Source organism: Hyperolius riggenbachi, chromosome 11, assembly GCF_040937935.1.
Source record: "Hyperolius riggenbachi isolate aHypRig1 chromosome 11, aHypRig1.pri, whole genome shotgun sequence".
In the NCBI taxonomy this organism is placed as follows: domain Eukaryota; kingdom Metazoa; phylum Chordata; class Amphibia; order Anura; family Hyperoliidae; genus Hyperolius; species Hyperolius riggenbachi.
The window spans coordinates 6,317,591-6,345,400 of record NC_090656.1 but is presented as its reverse complement, the minus strand read 5'-3'; the positions used below and the strand labels follow the sequence as shown (position 1 = coordinate 6,345,400).

The window sequence follows — 27,810 nt, the reverse complement described above, 5'->3', positions numbered from 1 at the left end:
CCCTATAATCTGTGTGCCTGATGCAAATGTTTCACCTTGCTTCATGAGAGTACCAGCCCCGTTTGGAAGTATTCCCGTCCCTGAGTGCTTCAATAGACAAGCAGGTCCATACTGCGCACACGAGAGTGCGGGCCCAGGCATGCGCAGTACCGATGCACCCATCTTTGGAAGTTCTCAGGGAATGTGCACTGAAAACCTTCTGAGGACTTCTGAAGATGCTGTGGGAGCAGCAGGGAAACAAAAGCATGGAGAGAGGGCGGGGAAGGGTCTATAGGATCCAGAGACTCCCCTCTCTATAGGTAAGTATCTAAAGTTATTCCTTTCAGCATGCTATCACATTTTCGCTAAAAGGAAATACATATGGCAGCCTCCATATTCTTCACTTCAGATGTGCTTTAAAGCTGATGATTACTTGGGAAGATGGCCACTTATAGCTGTCTAAACCAAGAATCTAGCTTGTGTACAGCTGTCCTCTTAGATCACTTAAAGGGAACCTAAACTGGGAGGGATATGGATGTTTCCTTTTAAACAATACCAGTTGCCTGGCAGTCCTGCTGATCTCTTTGGCTGCAGTAGTGGCTGAATCACACACCTGAAACAAGCATGCAGCTAATCCAGTCTGACTTCAGTCAGAGCACCTGATCTGCATGCTTGTTCAGGGGCTGTGGCTGAAAGTATTAGAGACACAGGATCAGCAGGAGAGTCAGGCAACTGGTATTATTTTAAAAGGAAAAATCCATATCCCTCTCAGTTTAGGTTCCCTTTAAAGGGAATCAAAGGTGAGAGACATATGCAGGGTGACATTTATTTCCTTTTAAACAATGCACTTTGCCTGGCTGTCCTGCTGATCCTCTGCCTCTGACTTTTTGCTATGGACCCTAAACAAAATGAGCAGGACTGCCAGTCAACTGGATTTGTTTAAAAGGAAAGAGATATGGCAGCTTCTGTAGGTCTCCCACCTCGGGTTCCTTTTAAAGAGGCATAATGACCAGTGTTGCTCTCAGCGGCCTCGTGACCACAGGAAACCCATCACAAGCTGTTATTCCTGATCACGAGGTCAGATTCCAAATTCGTGATTGCCTCTCGATCACGGATTCAGTTCCGAATGCACCCGTGGTCCAAATCCGGCTCGTGAATACGGATTTAGCCGTGATCACGGCCTTGATTATAACCTGAAAACCCGCCGACTTTAGCAGTTAAAGCCCTCTCACATGATATAAACACCACATTTGCAGGATATGTTAAGTAGAACAGTGGGAACAAGGGGAACATTTTTTCAAAAAGACCATATAGTTTTTGAGAAAATCGATTTTAAAGAGACACCGTAACAAAAATTGCATCAAGTTTTTTATCATCCTACAAGTTCCAAAAGATATTCTAATGTGTTCTGGCTTACTGCAACACTTTCTGCTATCACAGTCTCTGTAATAAATCAATGTATCTTTCCCCTGTCAGACTTGTCGGCCAGTGTCTGGAAGGCTGCCAAGTTCTTCAGTGTTGTGGTTCTGCTATGAATTCCCCCTTTTAGGCCCCTCTCTGCACACTGCCTGTGTGATATTTAGATTAGTGCAGCTTCTCTCTGCTCTCCTATCTTTTACAAGCTGGATAAAGTGTCCTCTGAGCTGGCTGGGCTTTCACATACTGAGGAAATTCAGACAAGGGCAAAGCTGTTTGCAGGAAGAAAAGAGCAGCCTGAAACTTCAGTGCATGAGAACTGCAGGGGGAAAGAAACACACAAATGATCTCTTGAGATACAAAAGGAAGGGTGTATACAGCCTGCTTGTGTATGGATGTATTTTCTATGTGTGGACATACTGTACATCAACCTACTTCCTGTTTTGGTGGCCATTTTGTTTGTTTATAAACAAACTTTTTAAAACTGTTTTTAACCACTTTTAATGTGGCGGGGAGCGGCGAAATTGTGACAGAGGGTAATAGGAGATGTCCCCTAACACACTGGTATGTTTACTTTTGTGCGATTTTAACAATACAGATTCTCTTTAAAGTTTCAAAAGAAAATAGTATCCATTTAAATGCGGTAAATGACAGTTAATGTATTTATCGCATTGTCATGTATACTTTTTTCCTTCGAAACTTCCTTTGAAACTTTTAAATCGATTTTCTCAAAAACTATAAGGTCTTTTTGAAAAAATGTTTTTAACTTGTAGCCACTTCTCACCTTTATAATCCATGCAATTTTGCTGATTGTAGCATATATATGGGCTTTGCTAATAACGTTAAAGTCAAATCCGTGATCACAGCCGTGATCACGGATTCTACATGTAATCACGGCTAAAATCCGAGCCAAATTCGGAGCTCCCATTCAAATCTGGATCACGATCACGGCGTATCCGTATTTCGATTCTGCCATGGCCAGATTTACTCGAATTTGTGATTGGGGAATGGGATATCCAAGCATCACTGATAATGACATTGTTCTGCTCCTTATAATGAGTAAACAGGACATAAGTCACTGGGGCGAACTTGTGTATGACAGTGGTCCCCATAATGTTGTGACAGACAGTCCCAATGCTGAGCATGTAAACAGCTGTGCAGGAGGGACATGTGACATGATGGGAACCATTCATGTAAGAGATTGGAGACAACTTTAGCATCCTTCTGTCCATCTCAGAAAGTTATGAGGTGCACTAAAGCAGCTTTCCTGATCATGGGATATAGCTGACCTCCATACAGATATTTACACTACTCTAAATACTGTCAGCCAGGAAAGCCAAATGGTGACACTGAGGTCAGGAATGTGGAGGAATGGCCATCTGCTGAAGCTGGTCACCAGCCTGTCACAGCCACTCCAATAACCAAACATCTCAGCAGATGGCCGGGGTGATGGAGGGACACCTTGGTGCAGTAATTATGTCCTCCTTGGAGCAGGTAGAGGGTGGTGGTGGAACAATCCTGATCATCCACCATACAAGCCAATGCACATTTCGTTATTTTTTCTGGACCTCATACTGATACTGCAAGGGCTCTCTCACACGCAGGGCGCCCAACTGCCAGGAGCGAGTGCCTTCCAGCTGGCGTAGTGGTTAGTGCTCTTGCCTTGCAGCGCTGGGTACCTGGTTGGAATACCAGGCAGGGCAACATCTGCAAGGAGTTTGTATGTATGTACCCCACTGCTTGCATGCGCCCACCGGATAATAATATTTGTAAAGCACTTTTCTACTGCTGGACTCCAAGGGCTTGCAAGGCAGCTACTAGAGCGCACTCACTAAGCAGTAGCAGTGTATTGTTGCCCAAGGACTCTTTACTGGATAAGTGATGGTCAGTGGGATATGGAGGTTGTCATATTTATTTCCTTTTAAACAATACCAGTTGCCTGGCTCTCCTGCTGATCCTCTGCCTCTAAAGCCCAATCTACACGATACGATTCTTTGTACGATTCGAATACGATTCTATTTAAGATCCGATTAAATCCAGCATGTCTGATCAGGATTCAGTTCGATTTGACATTGCAAAACAATGGCAAATCGAACTGAATCGAATCCCGATCGGACATGTCGGATTTAATCAGATCGTAAATAGAATCGTAATCGAATCGCACAAAGAATCGTATCTTGTAGATTGAGCTTAATGCTTTCAGCCATAGACCCTGAACAAGCATGCAGCATATCAGGTGTTTCTGGCAAGATTAGCTGCATGCTGGTTTCTGGTGTGATCCAGACATTACTGCAGCCAAATAGACCAGCAGGCCTGCCAGGCAACTGGTATTGTTTAAGAGGAAATAAATATGGCAGCCTCCATATACCTGTCAATACAGTTGTCCTTTAACCAATACATTTTCCAGCCACTTGGATAAACAGGAGCAGACAGTGGAAAAGGGGCCTAAAGGTGCCCACTGATGACACAATTTTGATTGTACAATCTTACCTCGTCTATGTAATATGAGGGACTGCCTAAAATATCCATTCAAAGTATCTCCAATCAGTTTACACGTCCACTGCATACATTTTGGAAAATAGTACAATCAGGATTATATAATAAGTGGGCATCTTAAGGGTCCTTTTCCACTACCGCTACAGGTAGACTTATGGACTCTCTCTCGCCCGTACGCTCCTCTGCAGTGGGGGATTCAAATGGGGGAGCTGCTGCAATGAGGGGACCAGGAGAGGAGCAGGTAGATTGATCCTTTTTTTGGGGGGGGGGGGGGGGGGTCAATTCCCATTGACTTTAACTTAACCCTACTCTCACACAGAATTTCCCTCCTTCCTGCCGCCTCCCCCTAAACCCCCCTCCCTTTCTGACTCCCCCTTCCTAACGGCTAACCCTAAAACCACTCTACCTAACTTTATAATGTTCAAAATGATAATTTTCAAAAATAAATAATTTATAAATATAAAACATTAAAAATGACAAAAACTATATAATTTCTAACTTTCAAAACAATAAAACAATGTAAAAACTATAATGTTGTAATTTTGAAAACGATAATTATTGTGCACCAAAATAAATGCTTTGAGCATCTAATAGTGCTTGTACCGTAGTTTTCTACCGTTAACCGCCGTTTGTGCGAACGCGGCGTTCCAAGCACCATGCCCACCGTCGCGTCTTTGTTTCCCCATGCTGGTAAGAAAACCGCAAGAAGTCGCCAGAAGATGTCAAATGCTTTTCTGCACGCAAGGTGCCTGCTCCATTTTGCTAGCGATTCAATGTTAAATATAGGATTGACGAAAAATTTGCTTTTCAAACGGTACCTAATCGATTTTGCAGCGCTTGTACTACCCAGAAACCACCAGCTTACCGACAATCCCTTGCAGAACTCGAAAAACCTAAACTTTTAAATGCGGTAAATGTAACTTTTAGTAGCAAACCTAACGGTAGTGTAATTTTACATGCATCAAACGAAAGCGCAATAAATTTCCTGGCGGGGTTTCCAGGGGGTCTATACGCAGCCGCAGCGCTTTGGCCAGGGATCGCTATACAGCCGCAATATGGCTGTATGAAGATCCCTGGCATTTTTTCCTATTTCCCCCCCAAAAAAATTATGTTTAGAGTGTGGCAATTGAAAAAAAAAAAAAATTATGTGGGGTCCCCCCTCCTGAAACTTTTTAACCCCTTGTCCCCCATGCAGGCTGGGATAGCCAGAATGTGGAGCTCCGACCGATTGGGACTTCACACCTTGACTATACCAGCTGCAAAAAAGGTCCCCTAATGCCGATTTTTGTTCCGGGGTATATGTTGGGGGGGGGTCCCCCAGGTTTATTTTGCCCTGGGGCCCCATTGTTGCTTAAACCGGCCCTGGTTAGCACTACAATAAAATCACTACAAAAACAGCTGCTGAAATCGCTTTACAAACCGCTGAGCGATTGTGACTGCGATCAGCGATCTGTGAGGATTCCATACCTATTAATACACAAACACGTTATATATTGATCTCTGCCTCCCTCCCCACCCCCAACAGACCCATCTGGGCAATATAAAAACACAACTATAACCCTATTTGCTGCCTCTGGGCGTTTAACCCTTTGCTGGCAGGCTGGGCAGGTGTGATGCTGCTCACAGCTCCATGCTGAGCGCAGTAACTGATTATCCAGCTGCCCAGAGGGGGAGGGGAACAAGTGTGCGGATTAACTTGAATTTACCAGTCCCCAGTGACCCAGAATGTACCAGCTGCTGCCCCCGTGCCCCCCTCCCGGAGAGGCCAGGGGTACGATCACATTTCAGGCGTCGCTGGAATCCACCTCATTCCTAAACAAGACAAAGGCCGAAGTATGCGCCGCGTCTACGGGATAATACGCCATTTATATATACCGACCGGGGAAAGTCGCATTCACAGGAGAACAGAGAGGATCCGGCAAACCCTGGCCTGAGTTATTCTCCTTATAGCGTCATTAGTTGACCAACGTTTGCAAACCCCTACCTGGGTCATATCAGAATGTAGTGGAGGTTGCTCATAGGTTAGCGAATTGATATTTAAATTAATTTGTGCATGGAAGACTCCTTATTGCCAGAAGACAAATTGCAGTGAGGTGAAATCATGAGAGCGTGCTAAAGGGATTGGATCTCCTATGTAAATACAATCAGAATCGTTTATTTCGCCAAGCATGACTGGGTCCTGCCTGCAATTGGGTTCAGCACAATACGTAGCTCAAGTAGAAGGTAGAGATAGATGAATAGGCGCACAAGCATGCAGTTTACAGATGTAAAGAACAACAAGCACAACAATATGCATCCTACAGAACAGTGGCACAAAAAGTCTGTTCAATTTAGTCTGGGAGTTTGTGGAGGGAGTTCAGGAGGCTGACAGCCGAGGGGAAGAAGGAGTTCTTGGATTTAGTCCATGTTCACAGTGGGTGCTGCGTTCCCTGTGACATTAGGAATGCAACGCAACAACAATCATCGCCGCATGTTATCCTCGCTCTGAATCAGGTACAGTGAAGCATACAGTCTATGAAAAGTATGCTTCACTTTCATGGTTAACAAGCGTTTTTGCAGTAACAGGTTGTGGCAGTGTGTTACACTGACGCAACCCATTACACTGCAACGAACCCCCAATAGGTGGTGCATTGCAGTGCGGTAAGACGCATTACAAAGAGGCCATTTCGCTGCACCACAATGCACCGCTGTGAACTTGGCCTTCATTTTTGCAACACAAGTGTTTTCAAATAGAAAAAAAGTGTAAGGCTGGGAGCACACTAGTTTGGATCGCGTGCGTTTTGCCGCATAGTGGAAAACGCAGGCAAAATCACACCTAATGAAAGCCTAAGGGTCACGTTACAAATCACAGCTCTCGACTCAACTTCCTGCAAACTGTATTCAAATTACAACGCTTTCCTATAAGGGAGAAAACGCAGGCAGCTTTTACAAAAAAAGATGTGATACTGTTTTTTTCCCCATCAAAAAATGCAGAATATCTAAAAACACAAACGTATGAAAAAATGTAAATGCAAACAAACACACAAAATGAAAACGCAGAGAAGGCAGAAACGTGCATGGCAGAAAACGCATGATTTTCCGCACAGACACTTATCTGCATCCAGCCTAAAGCATTTCTACAGATAATGGAATAGATCGATCTATGGCCCAGTGCATACCAAAAACCTCTAGCAGATACGCAAAACACTAGTGGTTTTTGAAGTAGATTTTCAGAGCGATTCTAGGCATGTATACAGAGGTTTTCTAAACATGCCTAGCGTTTTCTGGAGTGTTTTTGTGTAGCAGGTTTCATATATTGTTACAGTAAAGCTGTTACTGAACCGCTTCTGTAACAAAAACGCCTGGAAAACCGCTCTGATCTAGCAGTTTTCAGAGCAGTTTGAGCTTCTCCTATACTTCACATTGAGGCAGAAATGCCTCTGCAAACCGCAAAAATGCTGCAGGGGGCATGTTTGCTGTTTGCTAAAAACCTCAAACCGCTGGTGTGCACCATCCCATTGAGATACATTAGCCAAGTGTTTTCACAGGCGGCAGCGGTTTTGAAAACGCTACCAAAAACGATTGGTGTGCACCAGCCCTTACACAACAATTTGCTAATTAAGTTGCACACTGAAGCACAGGAGACATATTGTACCGGAGGGGACATCTTCAGGGAGAGGAGCTGCAGCAAGGGCACAGGACAGCTGCCAGGGGCTGGAGGAAACCCCAGGTAAGTAGATTTTTGTTTTTTTAAATTATCTCGAACGTTCCCTTTAAGCTACATACTCACCACCTGACGGATCCAGCCACGTCCCTTTGACAACAGTCATTAAGCAACGCCTCTTCCTTCTCGTGACTTCACCCGACTACATGATGGGTGCAAACGCGTAGTAAGTGATCGCGATACTTTGCGCGGAGTCGTCGGGTATCTTAACGATTCGATCCGCTGTGTCTGTCACTTAAAGAGGAACTCCAGCGAAAATAATGTAATAAAAAAATGCTTTCCTGTGGGAGGAGTTTCACCACAATATCAGCCATACAGCGCCCCCTGATGGTCTGTTTGTGAAAAGGAATAGATTTCCCATGTAAAAGGGGGTATCAGCTACTGATTGGGGTGAAGTCCAATTCTTGGTTTCGGTTTCTCTTAAAGCGGTATTGTCACCATAAAAATCAAATTTCAACAGCAACTGTTCTGAGTGTATTAAGTGATAAAGATGCTAATCCTGCATTCAAATTTTTTATAAATATGTGTGCAGTTATGTTGCAGCATAACGCTGCACTGGACCTATATTTCGCCGACCTATATTATGCACGATCGCTGCGGGTGGCTACATCAATTAACGTGATTAATGTAAACAATGTTCCATGACGTTGGGTAATATTGCCGCAAATATTGCATCGTGCGTGGGATGAGGCTTTAACCTCCTTGCCGGTTATCCCGAACACAGTTCGGGGTAACCTGCGCAAGAGGATTTCTCAGGCCCCGCTGGGCCGATTTGCATAATTTTTTTTTCCTACACGCAGCTAGCACTTTGCTAGCTGCGTGTAGTACGCGATCGCCGCCGCTCGCCACCGATTCGCCGCTACCCGCTGTGCCGTGCCGCCCCCCCCCCCTTCCCCCCCCCCGCCCCAGACCCCTGCGCAGCCTGGCCAATCAGTGCCAGGCAGCACTAAGGGGCGGATCGGGATTCCCTCTGACGTCACGACGTCCATGACGTCGGTGACGTCATCCCGCCCGGTCGCCATTGCGACCGGGGAAGCCCTGCAGGAAATCCCGTTCTCAACGGGATTTTCTGCATACTCTGATCGCTGAAGGCGATCGGAGTGGGTGGGGGGATGCCGCCGCTCTGGGCTCGCTACATGATTTTAAAAAAAAATAAATTTAAAAAAAGTGCGGCGCTGCCTACTTGCCGGATTTTTTAGAACGGCAAGGAGGTTAAAGGGAAATAAGCAAGAAAAAATTGGTTAACTACGAGGGGCTGCTTCTGTAGCCCCCATCTCTGTGATGATGTCATCCCGTCCCGCGTCTAAAGCTCGCTCTCAGCCGCAATGCATGCTGGGAGCTGTTTGCGCAATGCATGCCGGGAGCTGTATTCTGTAGATGTGCATTACGGCAAACAGCTCCCAGCATGCATTGTGGCTGGGAGTGAGCTTTAGAGGCGGGTTCTTTGAAGTGCGGACGGTTGCATTCGCTGAAATTCCGACGATCACAAAGCCGGGGGGGGGGGGGGCACATGAACAGCCCCCACGTTGGTAACCAATCGCGCTCGATACCCGGGCACCCTCCACGGCATTCAGTGTTACGAACCTTCATTATGGAAGGGTCAATCTAACTTTTTTTATCTGCCCAATAATCATCTGAATTGATCTGCCAGTTGGATCAAGCAAACTGAGACTGCACAATATCTATGCTCACCATTGTCATTTAGCTATATATTTTTTTACAATTATCATCCGAAACAGTGCAATTTGCATTCAGTTGACATTTCAAAGGACTTTTATCTAACGTGTGTACAAGGCTTTCAAGCGGTATAAAACTATGACATAATATTCAATGAAAACATGTTTTCCTACTTTCTATATGCCATACGGCTATCATATTTGCATTTGTGCATAAGTATTATTATTCATTTAGAAATTATACGTTCCCAAAAGTACAGTTTTTTTATTTGACAGCTGACTTTGCATTTTATTCATAACTGCTTCAGAAATGCTTTGAGTGTCTGTCTGTGTCCAGGAGCTTCTGCACAGTCAGAGAATGCGTCACATTCCTCACTTGATGCAATTAAGTAAACACAAGATAACATTATCTAAAGTTTGGATGTGTCCAGATTTCTCTGCACTGAACTTTCAAATCCTGTGTATAACCCTTTGAATGCTGTTCTAGTAAAAAAAAATGCTGGTTGCATATAATATGCTGTAAATAATTTTTTTAGAGCAAAGAAGACCTGCTGGGTTTCATTCCGCTTTAAGGTAGCCATACATCTAATGATTTGGCTGTACGATTGACTATTTGATTCAATCATTTGAGGGAATCGAGAGAGAATCGTCTGTGTTCTAAAATTCTCAATCGGTGAAAAGTGGCTGATTTCATGTCGAATCGACCAGCTTAGTCGATAGAGTATGATGCAAGATATCGGTCGATCGCAGAGGAATCGGCTACTGTTCACATGGTATTCGATCGACTCTGAATCAATTTTTGCATTCAGGGCATGGAGACACAACATTGGTCAAATTGAATGTGAAGGTGAATTGCATAGGATATTGTTTGTAGTGTGTGGGTCACTAGTCAATCGACTTTCGATCAACCATACTGAAGTCGATTCCTTAACCAGCCTGGCGGTATGGACGAGCTCAGCTCGTCCATCACCGCCGGAGGCTGCCGCTCAGGCCCTGCTGGGCCGATTTGCTTCAAATAAAGAGCAGCACACGCAGCCGGCACTTTGCCAGCCGCGTGTGCTGCCCGATCGCCGCCGCTCTGCGGCGATCCGCCGCGAGCAGCGGCGAAAGAGGGTCCCCCCAGCCGCCTGAGCCCAGCGTAGCCGGAACAAAAAGTTCCGGCCAGCGCTAAGGGCTGGATCGGAGGCGGCTGACGTCAGGACGTCGGCTGACGTCGATGACGTCACTCCGCTCGTCGCTATGGCGACGATCTAAGCAAAACAAGGAAGGCCGCTCATTGCGGCCTTCCTTGTTTATTCTGGGCGCCGGAGGCGATCGGAAGAACGCCTCCGGAGCGCCCTCTAGTGGGCTTTCATGCAGCCAACTTTCAGTTGGCTGCATGAAATAGTTTTTTTTTTATTCAAAAAAAACCCTCCCGCAGCCACCCTGGCGATTTAATCAGAACGCCAGGGTGGTTAATAAAGTCGACCGCTAGATGTATAGCTACCTTTAGTCTACCAAGACATCAGCACTGAGACTTACAGCATGCAGCAACCTGAGCCCTCTCCCCATTCCCAGCCTCAAGAGATGCAGGGCCTGTCTGCTGTACTGCACACACAGCACCACTTCAGAAATTACATTACTTGCAGTAATAACAGGCTCATGTGATCATGTGACCAGCCTGATTACAAATTACTAACCTAATTACTAATTACCCCCAGGTATATGTAGTGGCTTTATGAAAACTAAAGTAGAGGGACTGTCAAGGTACGTAAAGATGTTTTATTTTTATTTAGGCTAATAAGAATATCACTAATCTCCCTGCAAAGTTATTTTAAAACTAGTCCCCAGAGGCCTCCATGAAGCATGACCTATGCCTGGTATCACGCCTCAGTTATTTGGCGCACACACATATCTGACACGGAATGACAAGATGCAGACTACTAACACCATCCAAGACAGAAAAAAAAACCACTAAATATGGTATAATATCTCAAAGCAGCATTTAGTGCCTTAGTATCCCGCAGTGGCAGCGCACCAGTATACACAAAGCTCCTCTGATTAGGGGCAGACACAATAACGGCAAACGTCATCCACATCGCACTTAGAGTGCACCTTAAAGGGAACCTAAACTGAGAAGGATGTGGATTTTTCCTTTTAAAATAATACCAGTTGCCTGACTCTCCTGCTTATGCTGTGTCTCTAATACTTTTAGCCACAGCCCCTGAACAAGCATGCAGATCAGGTGCTCTGATTGAAGTCAGACTGGATTAGCTGCATGCTTGTTTCAGGGTGTGATTCAGCCACTACTGCAGCCAAAGAGATCAGCAGGACTGCCAGGCAACTGGTATTGTTTAAAAGGAAACTTCCATATCCCTCTCAGTTTTGGTTCCCTTTAAGCCAAATAGACAGAGCTTGTAATGACAGGCTCAGGGGTGTAACAATAGGGGCTGCAGCCCTTGCACCTGCGGGAGGGGGGGGGGGGCAGGGCCCGCTCAGTTGCCGTTTTGGGGGGCAGGAGGGGTCGCAGCATGAGGAGAGAGCGTGGCCACACATCGGCAGGGAGGGGGGACAGTTCCCCTTCCCTCACCTCTGGCTCTCCCCTCAACACTCCCAGGGCCGGATTTCTGGCAAGGCCACATAGGCCATGGCCTAGGGCACCAGAAGTTTAGGGGCGGCTCAGTGAGTGGCAGTAAAGCTGTTTTATGCAGCCATCTCTATCTACAAGGATAGCTTTAACCTTTGAACTCTCTGTCCTGTACTTGTGATGTCCCTACAAGATATGTAAGCTCTATCCTGCAGGCACACATAAGCCTAACTCTCATGGTGACACATTGGGTCCATCATTAACGAGATGGCAAGCATACCATAAACGTTCAAAATATAACTTCTAATCTATACACGTATTACTAAAATACTTATTGTCTGTGACACCAATGATGGAAAGTAAGGCGAATTCTCGTTGGGGCACACAGAGATAACAACCATACAGGTGATATAGTTGGCCTTGGGCGGTAAAAAGTACAAATCCGGCCCTGAACACTCCACTCAAGAATCAATCATGGGCAGCGGCTAGGAACACATACCTTCCTGCGTTCCACGCACCGCACCATAATGAAAATTTATGGGGAAGTTCATACTCCCCACATTGCGGTACGCTGCACCAGAGGTGCCCTATCCAACGCGCTTCAATACCTATGTTACCGTGCGGCTCCTGCGGAGATCTGCGTTGGTCCAGAAGGCATGTAAGTCTGTGGTAACGCACACACTTTTAAAAAACCCGCCGCAGCTATCAGTGTCACGCATGCTCGAAAGCGTAAAAACCCGCCGCAATTATCAGTGTCACGCATGCGCGAAAGCATACTTTAGAAATACACTTCCGCTCGCAGCATCAATTGCCGAACAGGAAGGAAGCGGGAAGTAAAACTTCCTGCTTTATCCGGATGCCAGATGAGGAATACCACACAGTAACGCGGTATTCCCCGAAGTCCTGATTCTGGTGTACGGCTGCTACACCGCACCGCCAATATGCAGTGTGAAGTCGGCCTCAATGATTATGATCGAATCGTTCAGATGTGGATGCTGAAAATGGAGTAACGTATGGCAACCTTTACACTTCAAAACACATTTTGGAATCAGTTCTGGTAGGGTTATCAAACAAATTACCTCATGTGAGGAAATTTACCTCATGAAGTAATGACTTTTAGCAATTCTGGTAGATTTTAGTCATGATTTACCTCATGTAGAAAATTATGCGGTAATTTGCATTAATTTTTTCCGAACAAATAACTATTTTCATGGAAATTAGGGGGCATGTTAGCACATAATTCACCAATCAGTTTAAGACCTGCCTGTACCTGGAGGTAAAGTCAATTTGTATGCATTTTGCAGTTTTTAGTGGAGTTCCTATTGTTGTTTTAGGCCCAGTGCACACCAAAAACCTCTAGCAGATCTGCAAAACGCTAGAGGTTTTTGAAGCAGATTTCAGAGCGATTCTTAGAATGTTTTCTAAACATGCCTAGCGTTTTTTGGAGCATTTTGTGTAGCAGATTACAAATATTGTTACAGTAAATCTGTTACTGAACAGCTTCTGTAACAAAAACGCCTGGAAAACCGCTCTGATCTATCGCTTTTCAGAGCGGTTTTCCACTTTCCTAAACTTTAGCATTGAGGCAGAAACGCCTCAGAAATCTAAAAAATGCTGCAGCCCCCGAGTTTGCGTTTGTGAAAAAAACGAGCCGCTCTGGTGTGCTCCATCCCATTCACTTTCATTAGCCAAGCGGTTTTCCCCCTGCAAGCGTGTTAAAAAACGCTGCAGAACCGCTCTGGTGTGCACCAGCCCTTACTCATGTTTACCTCATGAGGTAAATTATGTGGTAATTTGCATTAATTTTACTGAAAATAGCTATTCTTATGGAAATTAGGGGGCATGTTAGCACATGATTTACCGATCAGTTTAAGACCTGCCTGTACCTGGAGATAAAGTCAATTTGTATGCATTTTACAGTTTTTAGTGGAGTTCCTATTGCTGTTCGTTCCTATTCAGGCTGTGTAACAGAAAAGAATAGTAGAAATAAAACTCCAAAAATGTACAATTTTTTTTTCATAAAGCATGCCTATACAGTAAATATACTTTTCATAGGTTGCTGCATAAACAAATACACCTTCCCCCCCTCAAAAAAAAAAAAAAAAACATCTTCCAAAGACTATCCTCACTTATGGAAGACAGTTAAACTACTATTATTTATTTACTGCATGCTTACCGCTGAAATACCTCATGTTTGTTGAAGTACCTCACTTTATGCATTTACCTCATGTTTTACCTCATGTTCGGAAATGGAGAAAAATCTTTCAGAATTTTTCAGAATTAAAAAAAAAAGAGGAAAATACCTTATGAGGTATTTTACCTACAAAAAAATACTTACCTCACATAGCTACCAGAATTGAGGCCATTGGGTCATGATGGGAACAGATAACAGAGGGGGGAACACACTTGAACACTTTGGCCTCGATTCATAAAGCATTCCCGCATTCGGAAATGCAAAAAAACGCTCACTTTACCGACCACACACCAAAATATGCATTCATAAAGGCTTTTTCCGCATGAAAAGCCGACATTTGCGAGCAGAGTGATCAATCACCGCCTTCCGCGGTGATTATCACAGCAACAGTAACAAATGTCAATTCATAAAGATTAGAGGTAGCGGTATGCGGACGGGTATTACCGCTACCTCTGATGTGGCGAGAAGCGTGCGGAATCCGTTGCAGTGAATGGGACAGACCTCCCAAGCAGCTGCAGAGAGAACACCGCACGGAGGGATTCCGCCTGCTTCCCCTGTTTCCGCATGTCTCCCGACAGCCTAACGCCTGCCTACAGCGGAGTATCTCCGCACGTATATCACAAGTAGCTAAATTTTTATGAATTACCACCCTGAAGGCGGAAATACCGACAGCGGTGTTTCCCCGCTCGACTTTCCCCGCTCGCAGGCAGTTTTATGAATCGAGGCCAATGGATGTAGGCTGTAGGATGCCATAACCTTGCAGTAATGCTGCATCCCTCCTCCCCTGCCAGAGAGCCTGTTGGACGGGCAGAGAGGAGGCGCCGGCCATCTGATTAGCTGCTAAGCGTATTTTCCCAGGGTTCCTGCCAAGGCATCGCGCGCTGCCTCTCTCCGCTGACACAAGCCGGGCGCAGCATTATGTGCTGTGTCTAGGAATGTACGTGGCCTTGCTAACACTGCACAGAGCTGCCAGTCCTGGCCTATAGAAATCTGCCTGCCAAGCTTACCATCACCGGCCTACACCGTGCCAACACACTGTACTATACCAGGGCTGCCAGGTAGTGGGCCAGTGATCTGCTGGGGCTGGCAGGCTTCTGAAGCACTTCATACAGCACAGGCTGTGCAATGGTGTTTGGCCCGCAGCCTGTTATTGGATGTCATACAGTTGCTTTAGCATAGCTCCCAACTGTCCCTCTTTTGGAGCCCTGTCCCTATTTCCTCCTCATTTGTCCCTCTTTCAGGACTTTGTCCCTCTTTCTATGGAAATATATATATTTCCCACTAAAAAATGTGTTTGAATCTAAACGCTATTCCCATCCTTTACATTGATATATTACTAATTTTTAAATGTTAATATGAAGGAAAATGCCTCAGGATAGAAAGGAACAGTGTGCTTTGAATTATAAAACAACATATTTTTCTTATGAAATTTTTAAGATATGCATGACTAGGGGTGTGACGGGGCGTGGTCAGGGGTGTGGCAGGGGCGTGGCTTAAGTGTCCCTCTTTCTCATATCTAAAAGTTGAGAGGTATGCTTTAGTAGTGTTATCAATATTGGTTTGAATAGTACCAACTTCTTCCATGGTGCTGTCAATACAGATCAAGAGTTATATAAACTATTTGAATTAATAAATAAGAGTGAAACAGACAGTACATGGTTGCACAGTACACCTTGTACAATATACAGTAGATAGAGAAGGGACAGCAGACACATACCAGCCAATATATAATAAGGAGCAATGTACAGAACATGAATGTTAGACAAGGAAGATGCCAAGCAGCTGCAGCTAAAGCTAACAAAATTTTGGGATGCATTAAAAGGGAAATAAAAAGTCGAGATGCTAGCATAATATTGCCCCTGTTTAACTCTCTAGTAAGGCCACATCTGGAATATGGAATTCAGTTCTGGGCACCACATTACAGGAAAGATATCGCCGTTTTACAGCAGGTGCAGAGACGAGCAACAAAATTGATGCGTGGGATGGAAGGTCTCACTTACCAGGAAAGGTTAGATAAACTGGGTTTATTTAGTCTAGAGAAAAGACGCCTTAGAGGAGATCTAATTAGCATGTATAAATACCTCAGAGGGAAATATAATAGCTTGGCGGATGAGCTTTTTGTCCCTAGGCCTCCTCAAAGGACAAGAGGACATGATCTGCACATGGAGGAAAAACGTTTCAGCCATTTATTTAGGAAAGGGTTCTTTACAGTAAGAGTGATTAAGATGTGGAATGCATTGCCACAGGAAGTCGTTATGGCAAACTCTATACCTGCATTTAAAAGGGGCTTAGATGCTTTCCTTGCATTGAAAGACATCCATGGCTACAATTACTAGGTAATGCCTAATGATGTTGATCCAGGGATTTTATTGCCATCTGGAGTCGGGAAGGAATTTTGTCCCTTTTGGGGCTAACTGGACCATGCCTTGTAAGGGTTTTTCGCCTTCCTCTGGATCAGCAGGGATATGTGAGGGTGCAGGCTGGTGTTGTGCCTTCCTCTGGATCAGCAGGGATATGTGAGGGTGCAGGCTGGTGGTGTGCCTTCCTCTGGATCAGCAGGGATATGTGAGGGAGCAGGCTGGTGTTGTGCCTTCCTCTGGATCAGCAGGGATATGTGAGGGAGCAGGCTGGTGTTGTGCCTTCCTCTGGATCAGCAGGGATATGTGAGGGAGCAGGCTGGTGTTGTGCCTTCCTCTGGATCAGCAGGGATATGTGAGGGAGCAGGCTGGTGTTGTGCCTTCCTCTGGATCAGCAGGGATATGTGAGGGAGCAGGCTGGTGTTGTGCCTTCCTCTGGATCAGCGGGGATATGTGAGGGTGCAGGCTGGTGTTGTGCCTTCCTCTGGATCAGCGGGGATATGTGAGGGAGCAGGCTGGTGTTGTGCCTTCCTCTGGATCAGCAGGGATATGTGAGGGAGCAGGCTGGTGTTGTGCCTTCCTCTGGATCAGCAGGGATATGTGAGGGAGCAGGCTGGTGTTGTGCCTTCCTCTGGATCAGCAGGGATATGTGAGGGAGCAGGCTGGAGTTGTGCCTTCCTCTGGATCAGCAGGGATATGTGAGGGAGCAGGCTGGTGTTGTGCCTTCCTCTGGGTCAGCAGGGATATGTGAGGGTGCAGGCTGGTGTTGTGCCTTCCTCTGGATCAGCAGGGATATGTGAGGGTGCAGGCTGGAGTTGTACCTTCCTCTGGATCAGCAGGGATATGTGAGGGAGCAGGCTGGTGTTGTGCCTTCCTCTGGATCAGCAGGGATATGTGAGGGTGCAGGCTGGAGTTGTACCTTCCTCTGGATCAGCAGGGATATGTGAGGGAGCAGACTGGTGTTGTACCTTCCTCTGGATCAGCAGGGATATGTGAGGGAGCAGTCTGGTGTTGTGCCTTCCTCTGGATCAGCAGGGATATGTGAGGGAGCAGGCTGGTGTTGTGCCTTCCTCTGGATCAGCAGGGATATGTGAGGGAGCAGGCTGGTGCTGTACCTTCCTCTGGATCAGCAGGGATATGTGAGGGAGCAGGCTGGTGTTGTACCTTCCTCTGGATCAGCGGGGATATGTGAGGGAGCAGGCTGGTGTTGTGCCTTCCTCTGGATCAGCAGGGATATGTGAGGGAGCAGGCTGGAGTTGTGCCTTCCTCTGGATCAGCAGGGATATGTGAGGGAGCAGGCTGGAGTTGTGCCTTCCTCTGGATCAGCAGGGATATGTGAGGGAGCAGGCTGGTGTTGTGCCTTCCTCTGGATCAGCAGGGATATGTGAGGGAGCAGGCTGGTGTTGTGCCTTCCTCTGGATCAGCAGGGATATGTGAGGGAGCAGGGTGGTGTTGTGCCTTCCTCTGGATCAGCAGGGATATGTGAGGGAGCAGGCTGGTGTTGTGCCTTCCTCTGGATCAGCAGGGATATGTGAGGGTGCAGGCTGGTGTTGTGCCTTCCTCTGGATCAGCAGGGATATGTGAGGGAGCAGGCTGGTGTTGTGCCTTCCTCTGGATCAGCAGGGATATGTGAGGGTGCAGGCTGGTGTTGTGCCTTCCTCTGGATCAGCGGGGATATGTGAGGGAGCAGGCTGGTGTTGTGCCTTCCTCTGGATCAGCAGGGATATGTGAGGGAGCAGGCTGGTGTTGTGCCTTCCTCTGGATCAGCAGGGATATGTGAGGGAGCAGGCTGGTGTTGTGCCTTCCTCTGGATCAGCAGGGATATGTGAGGGAGCAGGCTGGAGTTGTGCCTTCCTCTGGATCAGCAGGGATATGTGAGGGAGCAGGCTGGTGTTGTGCCTTCCTCTGGGTCAGCAGGGATATGTGAGGGTGCAGGCTGGTGTTGTGCCTTCCTCTGGATCAGCAGGGATATGTGAGGGTGCAGGCTGGAGTTGTACCTTCCTCTGGATCAGCAGGGATATGTGAGGGAGCAGGCTGGTGTTGTGCCTTCCTCTGGATCAGCAGGGATATGTGAGGGTGCAGGCTGGAGTTGTACCTTCCTCTGGATCAGCAGGGATATGTGAGGGAGCAGACTGGTGTTGTACCTTCCTCTGGATCAGCAGGGATATGTGAGGGAGCAGTCTGGTGTTGTGCCTTCCTCTGGATCAGCAGGGATATGTGAGGGTGCAGGATGGTGTTGTGCCTTCCTCTGGATCAGCAGGGATATGTGAGGGTGTAGGCTGGTGTTGCACCTTCCTCTGGATCAGCAGGGATATGTGAGTGTACAGGCTGGTGTTGTACCTTCCTCTGGATCAGCAGGGATATGTGAGGATGCAGGCTGGTGTTGTACCTTCCTCTGGATCAGCAGGGATATGTGAGGGTGCAGGATGGTGTTGTACCTTCCTCTGGATCAGCAGGGATATGTGAGGGAGCAGACTGGTGTTGTGCCTTCCTCTGGATCAGCAGGGATATGTGAGGAAGCAGGCTGGTGTTGTGCTTTCCTCTGGATCAGCAGGGATATGTGAGGGAGCAGGCTGATGTTGTACCTTCCTCTGGATCAGCAGGGATATGTGAGGGAGCAGGCTGGTGTTGTACCTTCCTCTGGATCAGCAGGGATATGTGAGGGTGCAGGCTGGTGTTGTGCCTTCCTCTGGATCAGCAGGGATATGTGAGGGTGCAGGCTGGTGTTGTGCCTTACTCTGGATCAGCAGGGATATGTGAGGGATCAGGCTGGTGTTGTGCCTTCCTCTGGATCAGCAGGGATATGTGAGGGAGCAGGCTGGTGTTGTGCCTTCCTCTGGATCAGCAGGGATATGTGAGGGTGCAGGCTGGTGTTGTGCCTTCCTCTGGATCAGCAGGGATATGTGAGGGTACAGGCTGGTGTTGTGCCTTCCTCTGGATCAGCAGGGATATGTGAGGGTGCAGGCTGCTGTTGTATCTTCCTCTGGATCAGCAGGGATATGTGAGGGTGCAGGCTGCTGTTGTATCTTCCTCTGGATCAGCAGGGATATGTGAGGGTGCAGGCTGGTGTTGTACCTTCCTCTGGATCAGCAGGGATATGTGAGGGAGCAGGCTGGTGTTGTGCCTTCCTCTGGATCAGCAGGGATATGTGAGGGTGCAGGCTGGTGTTGTGCCTTCCTCTGGATCAGCAGGGATATGTGAGGGTGCAGGCTGCTGTTGTATCTTCCTCTGGATCAGCAGGGATATGTGAGGGTGCAGGCTGGTGTTGTGCCTTCCTCTGGATCAGCAGGGATATGTGAGGGTGCAGGCTGCTGTTGTATCTTCCTCTGGATCAGCAGGGATATGTGAGGGTGCAGGCTGGTGTTGTGCCTTCCTCTGGATCAGCAGGGATATGTGAGGGTGCAGGCTGCTGTTGTATCTTCCTCTGGATCAGCAGGGATATGTGAGGGAGCAGGCTGGTGTTGTACCTTCCTCTGGATCAGCAGGGATATGTGAGGGTGCAGGCTGGTGTTATGCCTTCCTCTGGATCAGCAGGGATATGTGAGGGAGCAGGCTGATGTTGTGCCTTCCTCTGGATCAGCAGGTATATGTGAGGATGCAGGCTGGTGTTGTGCCTTCCTCTGGATCAGCAGGGATATGTGAGGGAGCAGGCTGGTGCTGTACCTTCCTCTGGATCAGCAGGGATATGTGAGGGAGCAGGCTGATGTTGTGCCTTCCTCTGGATCAGCAGGGATATGTGAGGGTGCAGGCTGGTGTTGTGCCTTCCTCTGGATCAGCAGGGATATGTGAGGGAGCAGGCTGGTGTTGTGCCTTCCTCTGGATCAGCAGGGATATGTGAGGGTGCAGGCTGGAGTTGTACCTTCCTCTGGATCAGCAGGGATATGTGAGGGTGCAGGCTGGTATTGTACCTTCCTCTGGATCAGCAGGGATATGTGAGGGAGCAGGCTGGTGTTTTGCCTTCCTCTGGATCAGCAGGGATATGTGAGGGTGCAGGCTGGTGTTGTACCTTCCTCTGGATCAGCAGGGATATGTGAGGGAGCAGGCTGGTGTTGTGCCTTCCCCTGGATCAGCAGGGATATGTGAGGGTGCAGGCTGGTGTTGTGCCTTCCTCTGGATCAGCAGGGATATGTGAGGGAGCAGGCTGGTGTTGTGCCTTCCTCTGGATCAGCAGGGATATGTGAGGGAGCAGGCTGGTGTTGTGCCTTCCTCTGGATCAGCAGGGATATGTGAGGGAGCAGGCTGGTGTTGTGCCTTCCTCTGGATCAGCAGGGATATGTGAGGGAGCAGGCTGGTGTTGTGCCTTCCTCTGGATCAGCAGGGATATGTGAGGGAGCAGGCCGATATTGTACCTTCCTCTGGATCAGCAGGGATATGTGAGGGAGCAGGCTGGTGTTGTGCCTACCTCTGGATCAGCAGGGATATGTGAGGGTGCAGGCTGGTGTTTTGCCTTCCTCTGGATCAGCAGGGATATGTGAGGGAGCAGGCTGGTGTTGTGCCTTCCTCTGGATCAGCAGGGATATGTGAGGGTGCAGGCTGGTGTTGTACCTTCCTCTGGATCAGCAGGGATATGTGAGGGTGCAGGCTGGTGTTGTGCCTTCCTCTGGATCAGCAGGGATATGTGAGGGTGCAGGATGGTGTTGTGCCTTCCTCTGGATGAGCAGGGATAGGTGAGGGAGCAGGCTGGTGTACTTTGTTCTCTGGTTGAACTTGATGTATGTATGTCTTTTTTCAACCCAAATAACTATGTAACTATGAAGAGGGGGCTGCACATGGAATGGTAGGGGGCTGCTGTACATGGAAGGGTAGCTGCAAGAAAGATGGCCTAGGGGTGGAATAAGTGGCCGTATAGGAGGCTGAGTATAAAGGGGCAACAGAAGACCATTTTGCTAGGGGGCAGTATGTATAAGTCCAGCCATGGCTGCAATCTGATTGGCTGCTCCCTCCTCCTGTGCTGGTAAATGTAGCACCGCGCAGTGACATGGCTAGACACAGCAATGCCTGTGAAATCCATTCCTTCTGTCTGTGAATGAGGTGGAAGAGATATTTCATCAGAGCTGCTATGGCAAAGGATGAATGTGGTTCCCAGATATCCTCCCCGGGGGCATTTCAAATATGTCCAGCTGTCAGATGATCCGATTTACAGCACATAGCAGGATGGATGGCAGAGAAGGAGAGCGGAGGGTGGGGCGGCGGCACAGGAAGCAGCGGATAATCCCAAACTACGGTCGCCTCCTACCAGCTACGACATACAACTCACGGTCACACTAAGCATGGCCATACTCCTAAAGAGAACCTACCTGAGATGAAGATAATGGCTAGATTTATACTTACCTGGGGCTTCCTCCAGCCCCATGGTGCGTGGGATCCCTCGCTGTCCTCTTGCAATCAGCCCTGGTAATGTGCCGCACCCCTTTTGCCATGTCCTTGCTGTGCATGTGCAAAAGCGCAGAACTGGCCTGATTACCGGAGCCGATTAGAAACTGAGCGGCCGGAGAGGACGGCTAGGGAGCCCACACACCTCATGTGGCTGGAGGAAGCCCAGGTAAGTATAAATATAGCCATTATCTTCATCTCAGGAACCTTTAATAGGGCACTGATCAGCCTGAAAGGGGCTGGAGGAAGCCCAAGGTATATATCATTGTTTTTCAGTGTTTCAGGTGCACTTTTAGCCCCATACTCACGCTAGATTACAGTTGGTTGAATCGGCGTGTGTACCGCAGCCCCCGACCGCTGTGTGGCCTATAGTCGTCCAGATAGACACCGCTCAAGTGTAACTGGACAGGTATACGTGCCCAGTGTTATAACGGCGGGTGCCCGCGCATGCCTAGCGACTAATGGGGAAGGGAATCAATCGCAGCACCTGGAGGGAATGGACATGACCCCGATCAGGGATGTGCCCCTTCTCCCCCCGACCCACCCCTGATTAGGAATGATCGCAGCACGGCACCCGAAAAATGTCCCCCTCAGTATAGGTAGGTAGGTAGCCAGGCACAGGGGCCCCTTGTATAGGGTAGCCAGGTGTAGTTGGTTGCCCCCAGTATAGGTAGCCAGTATACTTGCCTCACTATTGGTAGCTAATATAGTTGCCCCAGTATAAGTAGCCAATATTGTTGTCCCCTGTATAGGTAGCCAGTATAGTTGCCCCAGTATAGGTAGTATAGTTGCCCCAGTATAGGTAGTTAGTATAGTAGCCCCCAGTATCTGTAGTACAGTTGCCCTAGTATAGGTAGCTAGTATAGTTGCCCCAGCATAGATACTTAGATAGTATAGTTTCCCCAGTATATGTAGTATATTTGCCCCAGTATAGCTAGTATAATTGCCACCAGTATAGGTAGTATAGTTGCCAGAGTATAGGTAGTATAGTTGTCCCAGTATAGGTAGTATAATTGCCCCAGTAAAGGTAGTATAGTTGCTGCAGTATAGGTAATATAGTTGCCCCAGTATAGCTAGTATAATTGCCCCCAGTATAGGTAGTATAGTTGCCCCAGTATAGGTAGTATAGTTGCCCCCAGTATAGGTAGTATAGTTGCCCCCAGTATAGGTAGTACAGTTGCCCCAGTATAGGTAGTATAGTTGCCCCAGTATAGGCAGTATAGTTGCTGCAGTATAGGTAGTGTAGTTTCCCTAGTATAGGTAGTATAGTTGCCCCAGTATAGGTAGTATAGTTGCCCCAGTATAGTTGCTGCAGTATAGGTAGTATAGTTTCCCCAGTATAGGTAGTATAGTTTCCCCAGTATAGGTAGTATAGTTTCCCCAGTATAGGTAGTATAGTTGCCCTAGTATTAGTAGGTAGCATAGTTGCCCTCAGTATAGGTAGTATAGTTGCCTCAGTATAGGTAGTATAGTTTCCCCAGTATAGGTAGTATAGTTTCCCCAGTATAGGTAGTATAGTTGCCCCAGTATAGGCAGTATAGTTGCTGCAGTATAAGTAGTATAGTTTCCCCAGTATAGGTAGTATAGTTGCCCCGGTATAGGTAGTATAGTTGCCTTCAGTATAGGTAGTATAGTTTCCCCAGTAAAGGTAGTATAGTTGCCCCAGTATAGGCAGTATAGTTGCCCCCATTATAGGTAGTACAGTTGCCCCAGTATAGGCAGTATAGTTGCTGCAGTATAGGTAGTGTAGTTTCCCTAGTATAGTTGCCCCAGTATAAGTAGTATAGTTGCCCCAGTATAGTTACTGCAGTATAGGTAGTATAGTTTCCCTAGTATAGGTAGTATAGTTTCCCCAGTATAGGTAGTATAGTTGCCCCAGTATAGGTAGTATAGTTGCCCCAGTATAGGTAGTATAGTTGCCACAGTATAGGTAGTATAGTTGTCCCAGTATAGGTAGTATAATTGCCCCAGTATAGGTAGTATAGTTGCTGCAGTATAGGTAATATAGTTGCCCCAGTATAGCTAGTATTATTGCCCCCAGTATAGGTAGTATAGTTGCCCCAGTATAGGTAGTATAGTTGCCCCCAGTATAGGTAGTATAGTTGCCCCCAGTATAGGTAGTACAGTTGCCCCAGTATAGGTAGTATAGTTGCCCCAGTATAGGCAGTATAGTTGCTGCAGTATAGGTAGTGTAGTTTCCCTAGTATAGGTAGTATAGTTGCCCCAGTATAGTTGCTGCAGTATAGGTCGTATAGTTTCCCCAGTATAGGTAGTATAGTTTCCCCAGTATAGGTAGTATAGTTTCCCCAGTATAGGTAGTATAGTTGCCCTAGTATTAGTAGGTAGCATAGTTGCCCTCAGTATAGGTAGTATAGTTGCCTCAGTATAGGTATTATAGTTGCCTCAGTATAGGCAGTATAGTTGCTGCAGTATAGGTAGTATAGTTTCCCCAGTATAGGTAGTATAGTTTCCCCAGTATAGGTAGTATAGTTGCCCCAGTATAGGCAGTATAGTTGCTGCAGTATAAGTAGTATAGTTTCCCCAGTATAGGTAGTATAGTTGCCCCGGTATAGGTAGTATAGTTGCCTTCAGTATAGGTAGTATAGTTTCCCCAGTATAGGTAGTATAGTTGCCCCAGTATAAGCAGTATAGTTGCCCCCAGTATAGGTGGTACAGTTGCCCCAGTATAGGCAGTATAGTTGCTGCGGTATAGGTAGTGTAGTTTCCCTAGTATAGTTGTCCCAGTATAAGTAGTATAGTTGCCCCAGTATAGTTACTGCAGTATAGGTAGTATAGTTTCCCTAGTATAGGTAGTATAGTTTCCCCAGTATAGGTAGTATAGTTGCCCCAGTATAGGTAGTATAGTTGCCCCAGTATAGGCAGTATAGTTTCCCCAGTATCGGTAGTATAGTTGCCCCAGTATAGATAGTATAGTTTCCCCAGTATAGGTAGTATAGTTGCCCCGGTATAGGTAGTATTATTGCCCCCAGTATAGGTAGTATAGTTGCCCCAGTATAGGTAGTATAGTTGCCCCCAGTATAGGTAGTATAGTTGCCCCCAGTATAGGTAGTACAGTTGCCCCAGTATAGGTAGTATAGTTGCCCCAGTATAGGCAGTATAGTTGCTGCAGTATAGGTAGTGTAGTTTCCCTAGTATAGGTAGTATAGTTGCCCCAGTATAGTTGCTGCAGTATAGGTCGTATAGTTTCCCCAGTATAGGTAGTATAGTTGCCACAGTATAGGTAGTATAGTTGTCCCAGTATAGGTAGTATAATTGCCCCAGTATAGGTAGTATAGTTGCTGCAGTATAGGTAATATAGTTGCCCCAGTATAGCTAGTATTATTGCCCCCAGTATAGGTAGTATAGTTGCCCCAGTATAGGTAGTATAGTTGCCCCCAGTATAGGTAGTATAGTTGCCCCCAGTATAGGTAGTACAGTTGCCCCAGTATAGGTAGTATAGTTGCCCCAGTATAGGCAGTATAGTTGCTGCAGTATAGGTAGTGTAGTTTCCCTAGTATAGGTAGTATAGTTGCCCCAGTATAGTTGCTGCAGTATAGGTAGTATAGTTGCCCTAGTATTAGTAGGTAGCATAGTTGCCCTCAGTATAGGTAGTATAGTTGCCTCAGTATAGGTATTATAGTTGCCTCAGTATAGGCAGTATAGTTGCTGCAGTATAGGCAGTATAGTTGCTGCAGTATAGGTAGTATAGTTTCCCCAGTATAGGTAGTATAGTTTCCCCAGTATAGGTAGTATAGTTGCCCCAGTATAGGCAGTATAGTTGCTGCAGTATAAGTAGTATAGTTTCCCCAGTATAGGTAGTATAGTTGCCCCGGTATAGGTAGTATAGTTGCCTTCAGTATAGGTAGTATAGTTTCCCCAGTATAGGTAGTATAGTTGCCCCAGTATAAGCAGTATAGTTGCCCCCAGTATAGGTAGTACAGTTGCCCCAGTATAGGCAGTATAGTTGCTGCGGTATAGGTAGTGTAGTTTCCCTAGTATAGTTGTCCCAGTATAAGTAGTATAGTTGCCCCAGTATAGTTACTGCAGTATAGGTAGTATAGTTTCCCTAGTATAGGTAGTATAGTTTCCCCAGTATAGGTAGTATAGTTGCCCCAGTATAGGTAGTATAGTTGCCCCAGTATAGGTAGTATAGTTGCCCCAGTATAGGCAGTATAGTTTCCCCAGTATCGGTAGTATAGTTGCCCCAGTATAGATAGTATAGTTTCCCCAGTATAGGTAGTATAGTTGCCCCGGTATAGGTAGTATAGTTGCCTTCAGTATAGGTAGTATAGTTTCCCCAGTATAGGTAGTATAGTTTCCCCAGTATAGGCAGTATAGTTGCCCCCAGTATAGGTGGTACAGTTGCCCCAGTATAGGCAGTATAGTTGCTGCGGTATAGGTAGTGTAGTTTCCCTAGTATAGTTGTCCCAGTATAAGTAGTATAGTTGCCCCAGTATAGTTACTGCAGTATAGGTAGTATAGTTTCCCTAGTATAGGTAGTATAGTTTCCCCAGTATAGGTAGTATAGTTGCCCCAGTATAGGTAGTATAGTTGCCCCAGTATAGGCAGTATAGTTTCCCCAGTATCGGTAGTATAGTTGCCCCAGTATAGATAGTATAGTTGCCCCAGTATAGGCAGTATAGTTTCCCCAGTATAGGTAGTATAGTTGCCCCAGTATTAGTAGGTAGCATAGTTGCCCTCAGTATAGGTAGTATAGTTGCCTCAGTATAGGTAGTATAGTTGCCCCCAGTATAGGTATTATAGTTGCCCCAGTATAGGCAGTATAGTTGCTGCAGTATAGGTAGTATAGTTGCCCCAGTATAGGCAGTATAGTTGCTGCAGTATAGGTAGTATAGTTGCCCCAGTATAGGTAGTATAGTTGCCTTCAGTATAGGTAGTATAGTTGCCCCAGTATAGGCAGTATAGTTGCTGCAGTATAGGTAGTATAGTTGCCTTCAGTATAGGTAGTATAGTTTCCCCAGTATAGGTAGTATAGTTGCCCCAGTATAGGCAGTATAGTTTCCCCAGTATAGGTAGTATAGTTTCCCCAGTATAGGCAGTATAGTTTCCCCAATATAGATAGTATAGTTTCCCCAGTATAGGCAGTTGCCGCATTATAGGTAGTATAGTTGCCCCAGTATAGGTAGTGTAGTTTCCCCAGTATAGGCAGTATAGTTGCCCCAGTATAGGTAGTATAGTTGCCCCAGTATAGGTAGTGTAGTTTCCCCAGTATAGGCAGTATAGTTTCCCCAATATAGATAGTATAGTTTCCCCAGTATAGGCAGTTGCCGCATTATAGGTAGTATAGTTGCCCCGGTATAGGTAGTATAGTTGCTGCAGTATAGGCAGTATAGTTTCCCCAGTATAGGTAGTATAGTTGCCCCGGTATAGGTAGTATAGTTTCCCCAGTATAGGTAGTATAGTTTCCCCAGTATAGGCAGTATAGTTGCCCCAGTATAGGCAGTATAGTTTCCCCAGTATAGGTAGCGTAGTTGCCCCAGTATAGGCAGTGTAGTTGCCCCTGTATAGGCAGTATAGTTGCCGCATTATAGGTAGTATAGTTGCCCCAGTATAGGCAGTATAGTTGCCCCAGTATATGTAGTGTAGTTTCCCCAGTATAGGTAGTATAGTTTCCCCAGTATAGGTAGTATAGTTTCCCCAGTATAGGCAGTATAGTTTCCCCAATATAGATAGTATAGTTTCCCCAGTATAGGCAGTTGCCGCATTATAGGTAGTATAGTTGCCCGTTGATGCCTGATTCCCCCCCTCCTTGTGACAGTGAGTTACCTTCTGAGGTAGCAGTCGCTTCCTCTATGATAGTCCCCGGCCCCCTCTCCTACGCCATAGACCTCTGTAGCAGCCACAGTCATCGGTCAGGTAGCTCGCTGTCAACAGAATCCCTTACAAAAAATGTGTACCATTTTTTTTTTTACCAAAAAGATAGACACACCTGAGATTTTAGCATTCCCAATGAACAGCACAGCACTGTCACACATTCCAGGCATTTGTGTCTCTTCCTCATGACCTCTCCCAGGACATGGAACTCCTAT

General features: G+C 46.6%; 1 protein-coding gene across 3 annotated transcripts in view; it reads right to left on the bottom strand.

Annotated features, from left to right (window-relative positions):
* CDH15 (cadherin 15) overlaps nucleotides 1–27,810 on the bottom strand; it is a 105,524-nt gene that overhangs the window by 53,361 nt on the left and 24,353 nt on the right. The window contains exon 1 of one of the 3 annotated variants that reach the window (XM_068260033.1): nucleotides 27,711–27,791. The exons of the other annotated variants lie outside the window; for them this stretch is intronic. Within the exon in view, the coding sequence (XP_068116134.1) occupies nucleotides 27,711–27,782 (72 nt within the window). The 5' untranslated portion in view covers nucleotides 27,783–27,791. Of the gene's footprint in view, nucleotides 1–27,710; nucleotides 27,792–27,810 lie in introns of those variants that run through there. 3 annotated transcript variants of the gene reach the window in all.